General features: G+C 36.2%; 1 protein-coding gene across 10 annotated transcripts in view; it reads left to right on the top strand.

Annotated features, from left to right (window-relative positions):
• Nucleotides 1-13,882, top strand: part of LOC134352982 (ecto-NOX disulfide-thiol exchanger 2-like) — a 265,715-nt gene that overhangs the window by 247,879 nt on the left and 3,954 nt on the right. For 9 of the 10 annotated variants that reach the window (XM_063060707.1, XM_063060703.1, XM_063060701.1 and 6 more), the window contains 5 exons: nucleotides 1,311-1,495; nucleotides 4,849-4,956; nucleotides 6,853-6,903; nucleotides 9,404-9,509; nucleotides 12,093-12,178. In XM_063060707.1, coding sequence (XP_062916777.1) covers nucleotides 1,311-1,495; nucleotides 4,849-4,956; nucleotides 6,853-6,903; nucleotides 9,404-9,509; nucleotides 12,093-12,178 — 536 coding nt within the window. The remainder of the gene's footprint in view (nucleotides 1-1,310; nucleotides 1,496-4,848; nucleotides 4,957-6,852; nucleotides 6,904-9,403; nucleotides 9,510-12,092; nucleotides 12,179-13,882) is intronic. The other variant, XM_063060704.1, reaches the window with a different exon arrangement.

Below are 13,882 nucleotides of genomic sequence, written 5' to 3'. Positions count from 1 at the left end.
AATCCATGAACACTACCTCAGTATTTTCCTCTCTTTATTTGCATTAATTTAAATGTTTGTATATACTTCCTATCGTGATTTATGGTTTTCTATTATTATGTATTACAATGTACTTCTACCGCAAAATAACAAATTTCACAACATATGCCAGAGATAGTAAATCTGATTCGGATACTACTGTTATAATATTAGCATTTTGTTTTTCATTTTCTTTCATTGTGTATCTGACTATTGCCTCACATTGACGCAGTTATATTCATGTAACAGTCACTTAAATTGGCATCTTTTTTCAGCTATGAATGCATGTATGTGTGTTACTCCTTGTATTACTCCATGTATTACTTCTTGGAACTGCTTGATTTTCTTCTCTACAACTTTTGTTTATATGTGAAGAAGTGTCATCAAAAAAAAAATGGAATGCCAATGATGATCTTTAATTAAAGGCACATACAGTACATATTTCTCTCATGATGAGGCATTTAGTCAAAGCAGTTTTGTCATGAGATTTTAAAGGATAAGATGCTTTTGATGTACTAGAGGTCCAATCGAAAATATCAGAATGCATTCTCATTTTACAAGGAATTATGAGGAACAAAGATGATAACTGATTTAAATTGACTGTCTCTTTTACAAAAAGTCTGAAACTCTGTAAGTATAACACTGTATTCTGTTATTGCTATTCCTTTGTACTACCTTGATGTACTATATGTATATTGTGAAACAATCTGTATTATTGGCATGAAAAACAAAGTGTTTTTCCACCTTGGTGCTTGTGGCAATAATAAACCAGTTAGAAATTTTCAGTGAGTAACATAATTACATGGCAAAGTTACTTCATATCAAATATTATTCTAGCTCCTTGATTTATGTGCTTATGAAATGTGTGGTAGCAGCATCTGTATGAGAAAGATATGTGGGGCTTTAATTGGCTACAGACTGGCCACTTCTGCAGTTCCATGCTGGTGGATTAATGTGACCATAGCTGCATGTTCACCTGAAATTTTGGGTGCAGTGTAATGAGTGACATCAAGAGGGTGCTCCCAGTAGAAATCCACAAAATGATCTTGGGGAGTGAATGACTTTTAGAGTGGGAATTTATTGGTTAATTTGTTTAGGCACTATCAATGAACCGAAATGAAGTTGTAGGATTTTAAATTCCACAATCTTCTGCTTTTATTTTCAGATGATTTCATATCAAGTCAAATTACATATGGATGGGAAACATGTTGAAACCAAACTATTCTACATAAGAAATGAGATATTTTTCCTCTCATCTCATTTTAAATTTCATTCTTTTGCCATTGCTGTAGTGCTAGCATGTCAGGCTGAAGTACTTAAAGAAGAGAATGACAGCCTGCGTTGCCAGCTTGATGCCTACAGAAATGAGGTGGATTTACTAAAACTTGAGCAGGGTAAGCTCTATCACACTGAAGAAGAAACCACAAAGGACCAACAATTAAAGCTACTGCAACAAACAGTGCAAGGGATGCAGCAGGTACTCATAGCTCCTCTATTTTTTTTCTTCAAAAGAAAATCATTCAAAGCAAGACAATTTATTTGATATTTTAAGATTATCTCAAGTTTTTTTTAAACAAACCTGTTCTCCACCCATTCTCATTCCTCAGGGTGGAGTGAGAACATCCTTGCATGGTAATTCTGTAGTAAGGTGTATGTATTTACTTGGTAGCAGGCTTGAGTTACAGTATACTGGGCTACTTTTCTGATGTGCAGTGCTCAATCCAGGCGTTACATCTTTCCAGCAAAATCACATGATTCGGAGAATAGTCACTCTTGTTTTTTAAAAACAACTGTTAACTTCAATTTTGAGCCTGTGAATGAAGAGTTTTGTTTTGAGTCGTAAGTATTTCAGAAGCTTAATCCATTGTGAAACAGTACGTATGTAAGTGCTTTTCACTGCACAGAGTGAAAAGTGTTCATGCACCGAAGTTTTGAAGGTTCTGTGAACTGACAAATAATTGGTACAGCATGGGAACAGGCCCTTCATCCCAAATTGTCTACGCTGACTAAGATGCTTCTCCAAGTCAATCCTATTTGCCCGTGTTCGGTCCATATCCTAATAAACCTTTTCTATATATGTGCCTTTCCAACTGTTTTTTAAGAGTTGCTATTATGCCACCTCAGCTACCTCCTCATTTCACACACACACCACCCGCTTGGATGTATGTATGTATATATAAAGTTGTCCCTTAAGTTCCTATTAAATCTTCTCCTCCCCCCTCAGATTGCTGCTTAGTAAAATAGAAATATAACATCTTTCGAATGGCCAACAAGGAAAAGTATATGAATATCAATAGTGGACCTCAGCAGTTGAATTTTTGTGAATATGTCACTACTTGAAACATGGCAGTATACAGTTTCTAATGCACCTTAGATACTTGTGAAGGCAACCTAAAAGCAATCATGAGGGTATTTATACACAGTGGAATAGAATTCATTCCATGGACAACATGCCAATTACCTAATAGCCTATAAAAATTGAACCTATCCTGGTGTATATTTAGTATTACAGTAATATTTGAGAAATATTGTAAATATATTGTTGATTAGCATTTTTGTCCATTTAAATAATTCATTATGAGTTATATGTAAAAATACATGAATTGCATACGTCATGACACTACCACTTGATACATGCGTGCCTCACTAAGATTAAAAAACAAAACTAAGACATATTCTTCTGGGCTCATGTCTTTTTCTTGCAATTAGTTTAATATTTTGGAGTTTGAAAACATAATAGTGGCAACAAGAAAGTTTTAAACAGCTATCTACCTGTTGAGGACATTCAAGTAAAAAAAATACTTTTTTTTTCTTCACAAGAGGAAAGAAGACTGTTGAGTTCAAAAAAAAGACAAATTCACTGGTTTATAAACAGTGAGTACAGTGCAATAATCATTTTTTTAAAAAAGCAGAAATGGCTGGCTACATCCAATTAAACATGTTTGATTCCACAGGAGGTAATTGGAATATGTGTAACTGAGCGAATGGAGCAGTATTTTAAAGCAAATGAAATAGCCTATGTACCAGTTTTGCTGAGTGCACTGGGTGGAAAAGCACAGTTTGCTCAGACCAACCGAGCTGAAATGAGCTTTGCTGATACTGTGAAAGTAATGCAGGAACATTTAGAACCAAAACCATTGTTGATCGCAGAATGCTTTACATTTCATAAGTGAAATCAAAAGGACAGGAAGTCCATGATTGTCTGAGCATTGTCAGTTCAGTGATGAGCTTAAGGCAGCACTGGGAGATCATTTAGTTTGTGGAATCTTACAAGAAAGCATTCAACAATGGCTCCTAACTGAAACCCAACTTCATTTAAACGAGCAGTTGGAATTGCTGTGTCAATGGAAACAGCAGATAGAGACACAATTGAGTTGCAGTCAGGAATGAAAATGAGTGTGAACAAAATTGCAATGTCTAAACAGAAGCTTGCCAGGCCAAATAAATTGTGTTACCATTGTGCCAAGGATTCACACACACCAGACCAATGCAGATTTAAAAGTGAAACTTGCAGAAAATGCAATAAAGTAGGCCATGTACAAAGAGTATGCAAGCAAAAAATGAATGGTCTGCACAGGGAAGAGATAAAAGATAAAAAGTCAAGTTGCAGTTTCAAAAAGAAGACTAATCTGCATGCTGTTGATGAAAAGTCTGATAGTGATGAAAGTGGGTATCCTTGAGATTTATAATGTGAACGGCAAATTAATTAAAATGGATTGGATACTGGCTCAGCTGTTTCAGTCACCAAATGGCATTTCTAAGATACTGAACTGAAACTTGCAGATACCCAACAAGGAACTCGTACTGGAGAAAAGCTAACTTCTATGGGAATGACATTCATAACAGTGAAATATAACAAACAGCAAGCCACATTGGAGTAAAAACAGGAGGGCCAACATTGTGAGGTTGTGATTGGCTGAGACAACTACAACTTGACTGGAGATTCATCCACCATTTAAATGCCACATCCCCTGCAATAGAATCAACTGAAAGTAAATTAAAAAGGTACTGACTGATGCCACACCATTGTTCAAAGATGGCATTGGAAAACTCAAACATATCAAAGGATGGTGATTTTAAGGTCGCCATAAACCTAGTACAGAAAGTGGATCAATACCCTCTGCCCATGATAGAAGATATCTTTGCAAACTTATCTGGAGTGAAACACTTCAGCAAAATGGACTTAGCTGAGGCCTATCTACAGATGAAAATGGAAGAAGGGTCTAAAGTGTTTCTCACCATAAACACTCACTTTATAGTAAAGCCAATGTAATGCATAACACGCAGAAAAATGGGAATCAGTTCCATTTTTCTGCGTGTTATGCATTAAACTGGACTGTCCTTGAGTCAAGCCATGCCTCACATCCATCTCCTGAATAAGCCAAAATATGAATATTCCAGAGTTGCAAACTGTGGTCCAACCCCACTACCCTGCTCCTATAGCTTTCTGACAGTTCAGTACTGAAATATTTAAAATAACAAATTTAATGAAAAAATTTATTTAATACTTGTTCAAGTAATGTAAATTAAATAATTAAAATAAGTTTTGAAAAAGGGAAAACATATCCTTCATCATCTTTTAAATGAAAGTTAGTGAACTTATTCAAATAAACAGTGCTGTGCTGGATGTGCCAGCAGTAGCTGGTATGAAGTGGAGGGGCCAGACCTCTGCTTCGTAAAATTAGGAATCAGCCTGGTCTAAACTGTTGAGCCCAGGAACAAAGCCAGAAATCAGACAATTGCTATTGAATTTAAAGTATGTGCAGTGGTAATGTGAAGAATGTGGTCTATTGTGAGAGTGATTCTTTTTTGTTCTTCCAACATTGACAGCAACTTTTGAATTTACGGGAAGAATGTAAAAAGAAAGAAGCTGAATTCCAAAAGGCACAAGAAGAGAAACAAAATGCAGAAATGCTATTAGAAACATTTAAAAGCAAGGTGGGAACATTGGAACTTCATTAATGAATTACTAATGGTTACTTTTAATGAACACAATTATTGTAAACAAATCATTTTGCTTTATACGTGATTCAATATGAAGCAGATAGTGTTTATCCCCTTTTTACTTCAGAAAGACTTTGAACTCCACACTGGTCATTTTTGCCTCTTAAACATAGATAAGGTTATAAAGCGGAAGTATTTTTTTTATTTATTTCTCTTTGATCGCTGACCTCTAATGGAAAAATGTTGCCCTTTTATTGTTTCTCAACTTTTCTTCTCTATCTTCTATATATGAAGAATTTAATTTCTGTGAACTAATGAAAATTGTTTGTGTTTTAATTCCCAACTAAATAGAGCACTTCAAGCATTTTTACTGTATCTGTAGCTCCCTTTGACGAAGAAACAAAATTCTTCAATAAATGTGGTAAAATGAGAGAGAGCCTGTAATCATATCATTTACAGCAAAGACTTTATTTACATGGTTTGTTCATAGATATGTATGTTTATTCAAGAAATACTGAAGGTAGTAAAGACTGGGAATCCCTGTCTCTTGATGAATCCCAAGTTAAGCTATTTAAATAAAGATAATGTAAATGTCACCTTGACTTTGGCATTACAGAAAGATCAAAAATTAAAGGGATTTGGTTTTTGTGGTATTTATTTCCCCAAAATAAACACTTTTTAGATCAGATTACGAGGACACTCAGTCCTTGTTTATTGTCATTTAAAAATGCATGCTTTAAAAAATGATACAATGTTCCTCCAGAATGATATCACAAGAAAACACAGGACAAATCAAGACTAAAACTGACAAAATCACATAATTATAACATATAGTTACAACAGTGCAAAGCAATACCGTAATTTGATAAAGAGCAAACCACGGCCACGGTAAAAAAAAGTCTCAAGTCACGATAGCCCCATCATCTCATGCAGACGCAAGTGCCACAAACTTGCCGATGTATTGGAAGCACCTGACCGCAGCCGACTGAGTCCGTCCGAAAACTTCAAGCCTCCGACCAGCCCTCTAACACCGAGCACCGAGCACCATCTCTGCCGAGCGCTTCGACCCCGACCCAGCTGCCAAGCAACAAGCAAAGCCGAGGACTCGGGGCCTTCCCCTCCAGAGATTCTGGATCACACAGTAGCAGCGGCAGCGAAACAGGAATTTCAGAAGTTTCTCCAGGTGTTCCTCCGTGCTTCTCAAGGCTGTCTCCATCAAATCAGGATTGTGCACGGCATCCTATTTGACAGATAACAGATATCATTCACCGGAGTGGCAGCTGCAAGCTGCGTCACGCAGCCATCTTCTCCTCCTTTGTGCTTCTCTGTATGAAAGTACAATTACCATTACTCTGTTTATTATGATAATATACACTCTTTAAGCTTTTTGCAGTCCTTTTTTCTTCTTTGCCCTTCTTCTAGATCATTGTCATTTCTTGATTTTTTTTTTCTTTCGGAACTAAAGCCCAAATTAGCCATAGTTTATTTTTCTGGGTTTTTGACTTAAAATCTGCTGTGAAGATTTCCTCTATATTAGTACAATTCAATCTTTCTGATAGTCTTCCATTGTTAAGTTTTTACACACAAAATAAGTTTTAAGGAAAATATATTTAAGTAAGAATTCCTGTCAGTTAGAGAAACATTATTTTTGTTGAAATTTCCTCAATGGAAACATTGTACAAATAGTTTAAAATTCTATGGCATTGATTTGCTTGCAAAATTCATCTTTGAGTACTTATTAAAAACTAAGATAATCAGTTAGTTAACTATATAGGTAAGCACACAAAGAAATGTTTAGAATATGTAAATATGTGCAAGAGTACTTTGCAGAAAGTGACTTAACTTCTGTTTTCACAGTATGGTAAATTAATTTTTCCAATTTAAATTTAGCAGGAGAGTGCAGATGGAGATGATATGCATGAAAGCGATAATGAAGGAAATGTGAGTGAAATTTTTTCCATTAAAAATATCTTCAGTTTTAAAAAAATGTAAGGGTTTGCAATAATCTGCTACATTTTAATTTTCTCTTAGTCAAAGTTAATTTGCAGATGTCAGTTGCAGATCCAGGTTTTATCCCATTTAACAGTTGTGCTTTCAGCAATGTGTTCAATTACGAGCGCTGGAATTGAAACTTAAAATAGCTTGAGGATGATCAAAGGATTCAATCAAGAAAATTGAGTTTATTGTCACAGGCACAAATGTATGCATGTAAGTGTATACACGTATGCACAGATGCAATAAAAAAACATATTTGCAGGTACTTGGCATCATATTAACAGCATTCACAAGAAGGCATAAATTAAGCGCAAATAATACACAATTTTTGCAAGAAGTCACAATTAGAACAAAAGAATAACAAAAAGTCCAACTGAATGCAATGTGGTCATAATGTTGCTGAACGATAGCAATTAGAGTTCTGCCGTTTGGTTCAGGAATGGAATGGCAATGTGATGTATAAGTAAAAGCTTTAAAAACAGTTTTAACTGTTATTCAGAGCAAGTACGTGATGTGGTGTACAAAAAGAACCATTGATTAATTTAGTACGCTAGTTAAACCAGGAAAGTAGAACAAGAGAACTTGCACATAAATAGTCAATATTTACATGGCTAGTCATGTCTCCAGGATATTGATTATAGAGTACTCAGTAGCGAAAGCGCTACTGAATATTAATGTCTTTAAGTCTCTCCTATCAAGCACTTTTGTGATCCAAATTACTTGTCGCTTATCTGTCCATGCCTGTATATTATCTGGGTCTAGCTGCAGGCTGTCATGGATTGCTTCATTTGCTCAGAGGTTGAAAATGGACCCACTTCAGATGTCATAATAGAAAGAAAGTTATTGCTGAAGCATCTTTAATATCTTATGTGGTATAGGATTGAGGAACCTTGTCATACTTCTACTTAACAGAACAAAGGTCCAACAGCTTCCTCAGTTCATTGTTTAATATTTTCCACCTGGTCTAGTATATTATTGTTCCATCTCATACAAAAACAAGATTATCTTCAGATGTGGTTTCAATACCTAGCAGCACTATTCCCACTCTTCACCAAATTCAGTTTACCATATTCCTGGTTTTTGAACTTACTTCAAGCTACATTAAATGCAAACACTGCCATATTGTCACTGTTATAATGTTAAACAAAAACTCATAACAATTGATAATTGGATCAAGGATAACAAGGACAATGCCATAATTTTGATGATCTGAAAATAACTAATTGAAGATCATGTCTATTTGGAAGTGAGTTGTTGATAAATGTAAATAATGCATTATCATTGATATGCCTGTTAACCTGTTCATAAAGCTACTATAAGTCACAGTATACACTGACTTGTCAAATATATATCACCATCATCATTTTGAGGTTTATTGCATTATTACCCTCTTACTATTGCTTCCTGAATCAGTGCTTCCTGTAATATACAAACGTAAATCACCCTCATGTCCCTTACACCTCAGCCAACTAAAATCAGTTTATATTTGATTAGACAGAAATCTAGAAAATTAACAAATTGGTGTTCAAAATCATTTTTAAAATGACTGCAAGAACCGTGTAAGAGTTACTATATGCAATAGTCCTTCTTAGAACTGAAAAATAAAACTTTTTCATTTTTTGAATATATTGGTTTTACTTCTTTTCCATTCTGGGTGTTTATTTAATTTGCTGTTTGAAAATCCTGTACTTTCAAAGTTTGACCCTCTTGCATACTTTATTATTAATTCTATTTTCAAGTCATGATGAAACATCTACCTGTCCTTTCCAGAAACTTAAATGAACTTCCATTAGGGTCTAAACAATAGAAATGAGTCAGTAGGACTTTGTAGTGGCATGGCTGTTTGGACTGAGCAAGTGGTTTCATGCTAGTCTTATCTCGTGTATTATTGAACTTGCTTTGCCTTATTCTGAGATTGGTTAGAGTCATAGCACGGAAACAGGCCCTTTGGCTCAACACAACCAAGGTTTGATCTAAACTAGTCTCATTCCCTGTGTTTGGTCCATATTCCTCTAAACTTTTCCTGTTCATACACTTTTCCAAATATCTTTTAAATGTCATTATTGTACCTGCCTCAACTACTTTCTCTGGCAGTTTGTTTCGTATACCATTCTCTGCACGAAGAAGTTGCCCCTTAGGTACCTTTCAAATCTTTTCCCTCTCACCCTAAATCTCACCCTCTAGCTTTTGGTTCCCTTTGCTGGGGAGGGGGGTGGTAGGACAACATGGTTATTTGAAGAACTTGGGACTATTTTGTGTTACCGAGTTCAGTACAACTTTAGGGGGTTTCCAGACCTCATCTGATCATTTTCAGAAGATCGGAGCTGCATGTCGATAGGATACTTGTTAACAGGATTTTCTATTTTCATAAGTTATTGTAAAATTAGTTTGTGTTTCAGTGTGTCAGCTGAGCAATGTATCATTAAAGATGTTTTACTCCACCCAGAATAGCACAAGATGTATTATATTGGGCTCCAATCAAGAAAAAGATGGTGAGCTGGACAGGGTCATCACAGGGCCTGTCCGATCAGAGAGAGAAGCACTGCTTGTGGGTAGGAAATGTTTTCTTTTAATAAGCCTACACAATACTTCATCTATTTATAAATTCATTTGTATTTATGAAGGAAACGTATGTCGCATCCGGAGTTTCTCCGGTTAGCAGACGATTTCCCTCCACGTCTCTCTGACGTAGTGGGGAACTGTGTAAGAGACAAGTTACAGCACTGGTTTGCCAATGCCTTCTGCCGGATGAGTTTCCAACTCGTACCAACTCCACCAGCTCGTAACCCAGCACGGATGGAAAGCGTGCAGGGGAGCCGGCTGGATTCGAACTCAGGACCTTTCATCCTGAAGTCTGGCACTGATGCCACTACGCTACCAGCTGGGTCGTATTTAGCAGTATTAAAAATAGTAGTATAAAAAGCAGTATAAAAATAGTATGTTGTGATAAATATCTGGATTACCATTTTGTTTAGCAGCATGTTCCCGGAGTAAAAAATACAAAAGAGAATATTGTGGTCTATGTTTAAGAAATTTCTGCAGATTGGCCAGGTTACATAGTGATGCTGCAGTAGCAATGATATCTTAGTATGATTGTACGGGGTCTCGCTGAGACTTTTCCAAAATATTCTAGCATTTCATAAGTTCTCTAATATATATTGGGTGTAATTGAAGATGCACTGCAAGTAGCATCTCTTAATTCTTATCATCTGTAATATTATTGTTAAGCTATCATTTGTTTACAAAAATGTTTTTCTATCTTTTCTATTTATTTTATGACAATATGATTGGCAGATAACTTGACATAAATATTTTACCTCCATTTCAATGTAATCCCAACACATCTCCCTAAAAATTAAAAATAGATTTATAACTACTATGACAAATTTGTAATCATCCAACAAGCTAATGTTTAAAATAAGGACTTGCTCTGCATATTGAGAGATGGATGCAGGTATTAGAGAGGGGATTTAAAAATACAATTTAGAAGATGATCTTAATCACCCTTCTACAATTTGTCTTCAGTGTAATTTAGCCATCTACTCTCTTGAAAGAGTCAAGCCCTTTCTAGTGGTATCCATGTGCAGCTGTAATCTCTGTTATGTCGTTCATATGACTGTTCTTTGTGTATGAGACCTCAGACTGAAATGTGCAAGATCCTTTTAATGTGCTGGCATTGTTGCTTTGCCTAGATATGCCATAACGCAATGTGACTTCTTTAATCAAATGTGTCATTTTTAGAAGATATCAATAGTAACTTTCTGGAGTTATAGTTCTGATTCTGTATTTGCACTGTGTTAGCTAATGTGACTCAGAAAATACATGCATCTCCATCACTGTCCTCATTGCAATGTGTAACTGAACACAAACCAAAGATCAAATCTAGGACATTATCCTTCTAATTGGGTGAATAGCATGCCATTACTACTGTGAAGCTTTTAGAAATGAGCCGGTAAACAACCATGATCTGTTCTCTGACATGCCAATCAAACCCATATCATACTAATTTATGACAACTCTTTCCATAAGATAGACCATTTAATTGGGTCATGGTATAAAAGTTTTGAATAGGTAACTTGATTACTTCTTCCACCACAAGTAATAGATATTTGATGTGTGATCTCTTTAATCAAATGTGTCTTATTTTTGTATTGCACTTTATAATTAATTTAATAAAGTGGCCATTGTTGTGCATTTGGAGATGCACTTCAGCATACCACTGTTGTAATGTGTGGTTATTTGAATTACTGTCACCTTCCTGTTGTGTTGAACCACTCTCACCATTGTCCGATCTCTCTCATTAACAGGGTGTTTTTGCCCACCGAGCTGCCACTCACTGGATGTTTTTTGTTTACCGCACTATTGTCTGTAATCTCTGGAGACTGTGTGTGCGTGAAAATCCCAGGAGATCTGCAGTTTTTGAGATACTCAAACCAACCAGCCTAGTAGTACTAATCATTCCATGGCCAAAGTCACTTAAATCACATTTCTTTTCCAAACTGATGTTTGGTCTGAACAACAACTGAATCTCTTGAACATGTCTACATGTTTTCATGCAGAGTTAGTGCCACATGATTGGCCGATAAGCAGAGTTAGTGCCACATGATTGGCCGATAAGATATTTGTATTAATGAGCATGTGTGCACTTGTACCTGATTAAAGTGGTCACCAAGTATATTTGTTTTTTGAAGATTGTGAATATCAGTGAATTTGTGAATATTACAAATTCTAACTGTCTTTGACAACAGCATGCGGTAGAATGTCTTTGGATCATCATGTTGATAGTTTAATTAGAGTCAGCATATTCCTTTTTCTGGAAGCTCTTACTGGATTAGTCGAGCTTTTCCAGCAACCTGGCTACTTTTCACCATTTTCAGCTGCTAGTTCCCTAATTACCCAGTCTACTGAATTTAGTGCAATAAGCTGTCATGATTTAAGCTTGAGCTCTGGATCACTGCTCTAGTCATAACTGCTGGGCTAAATTGCAGGTGTACAATGAAGAACAAGCTTTTCTTTTAAAGTAGCACTGTTTTGTACAACCTATGACTTGCCTCTCTGAGGAAGTTTTTTTAGAATTGTCAAAATATTTGTCATTTTAACATTTCACCCTAAAAAGCATACTTTTTAAATTGCAGGTATTATTTCTACATTTCTCCATGTCCACCCTTTTGGTGCCAGTATAGACTATATATGTTCTTATCTACAGCGACTGGATGCTAAGGTAAATCAGAATTGTTACTTTTATTCTCTGATTAGTGACATAACATTATAATGGATTCCAGTTAATTGGACCATTGGTTAATTGGGGCAGCCACTTTTTTTGTGACAACTCCGAAAGAACAAAATCAAATCGAGAAAATGGCAGGGATTGTATTTGTATATGTGGGACTTTTGCTACTTAATTGGGACATAAGGTTGTTGCCGAACAAGTTCTAACCAATGTCGGTTCCACACACTGGTGTGACTGTTTGACTTTACTCTGTGCTTAGAGCAAACAGGTTTTAAGTAGCATTACTTGCGTGTATTTGTGTTCAAAAAGCTGTGATTTTTTTCACTGATAGCTGGCAAGAACTCAGCAGTAAGATAATTCGTTTAACTATTTTGCTCACTGCGGTTTCAAGCATTCATGCTTGAAGATGTCAGAAATGGCCAGAAGTGAAGATGAACCAATTTCACTTCAACAAATGAGGAATTGTGAAGAATTTGAAAGTTTTGATAATCATCTTGAATGTTACAATGAAAATGAAGATTTGGAAGATGCAATTGTCAATAGTGTTGTATGAAGGCAGTCAGTGCCGATTTTGTTCATTGTGTACACTGGATTAATTTCTCCATCAATAGGTATTAGGAACAAATCCACAGTTTTATAGTACTGTAGCACTATTGGTAGTGATCTAATTTGTTTTGTATTTCATTTAAATACATAATTTGTTACTCATTTTGTCTTTATATACCTTTTTAACTATTTCCATAAAAATTCGGCTAATAGGGGCAGCTGCTTAAATGTACTGATCCCAATGTGTCCCAATTAACTGGAATCCACTGTATCTACATGAATTCTGTAAAGACTGTTGGATGCAAAGATGTGGAAGTACGGGGGTGATTGATAAGTTTGTGGCCTAAGGTAGAAGAAGATGAGTTATTAACTTCAAACTTTCTGCATTATCACTCAAAGAGTTGAACTGCACGAGCATGTAACGAGAGTGTCTTGGATCTTCAGTTGGTCCACAGCAGGGGTGATTGATAGGTTCGTGGCCTAAAGTAGAAGGAGATGAGTTAGACAGCTCTTGTTACATGTACGTGCAGTTCAGCTCTTGAGTGAAAATGCAGAAAGTGTGAAGTTAATAACTCATCTCCTTCTACCTTAGGCCATAAACTTATCAATCACCCCTGTATGTCTTGATTACTCACACCATTTCAAAAAAGTAAATTCATGCCTAGTTACATTTGCATGCCACATACTACAACAGGATAGCACACGAGGGTAGAGGTGGCAGAGTGGGGCAGCTGGTAGGGCTGCTATCTCACAGTTCCAGCATCCCTGGTTGAATTGTGACCACCAGTTGCTACCTCGTGGAGTTTACAGGTTCTCCATGTGACCAAGTGGGATGCTCTGGGTGTTCCAGTTCACTCCAGTACCCCATAGGTGTGTGAGGTTAGAAGATTAATTGCCCATCTGAATTACCTCCAGTCTTGTGTGGGTGATAGAGCTGATGGCAATGTAGAGAAATTTCTCCTTGAGCTGATATGGACTTAATTGGTCAAATGGGCTTTACAGTATATGCAAATATGGAAACCAATAATCCCTCTTAAACTTACATGCTTTGCCTCTGCAGAGGAGGGCTACTCTGCCAGTATACCCAAATGCCTTTCATCTCTGGGATAAGTAAGTGGTGGTCACCTAATAGGTGAGACCCTGCCACTG

This window comes from Mobula hypostoma, chromosome 10, assembly GCF_963921235.1.
Source record: "Mobula hypostoma chromosome 10, sMobHyp1.1, whole genome shotgun sequence".
Taxonomy (NCBI): domain Eukaryota; kingdom Metazoa; phylum Chordata; class Chondrichthyes; order Myliobatiformes; family Myliobatidae; genus Mobula; species Mobula hypostoma.
Note: the sequence above shows the minus strand (reverse complement) of the source record. Positions and strands in the feature narration are given on the sequence as shown.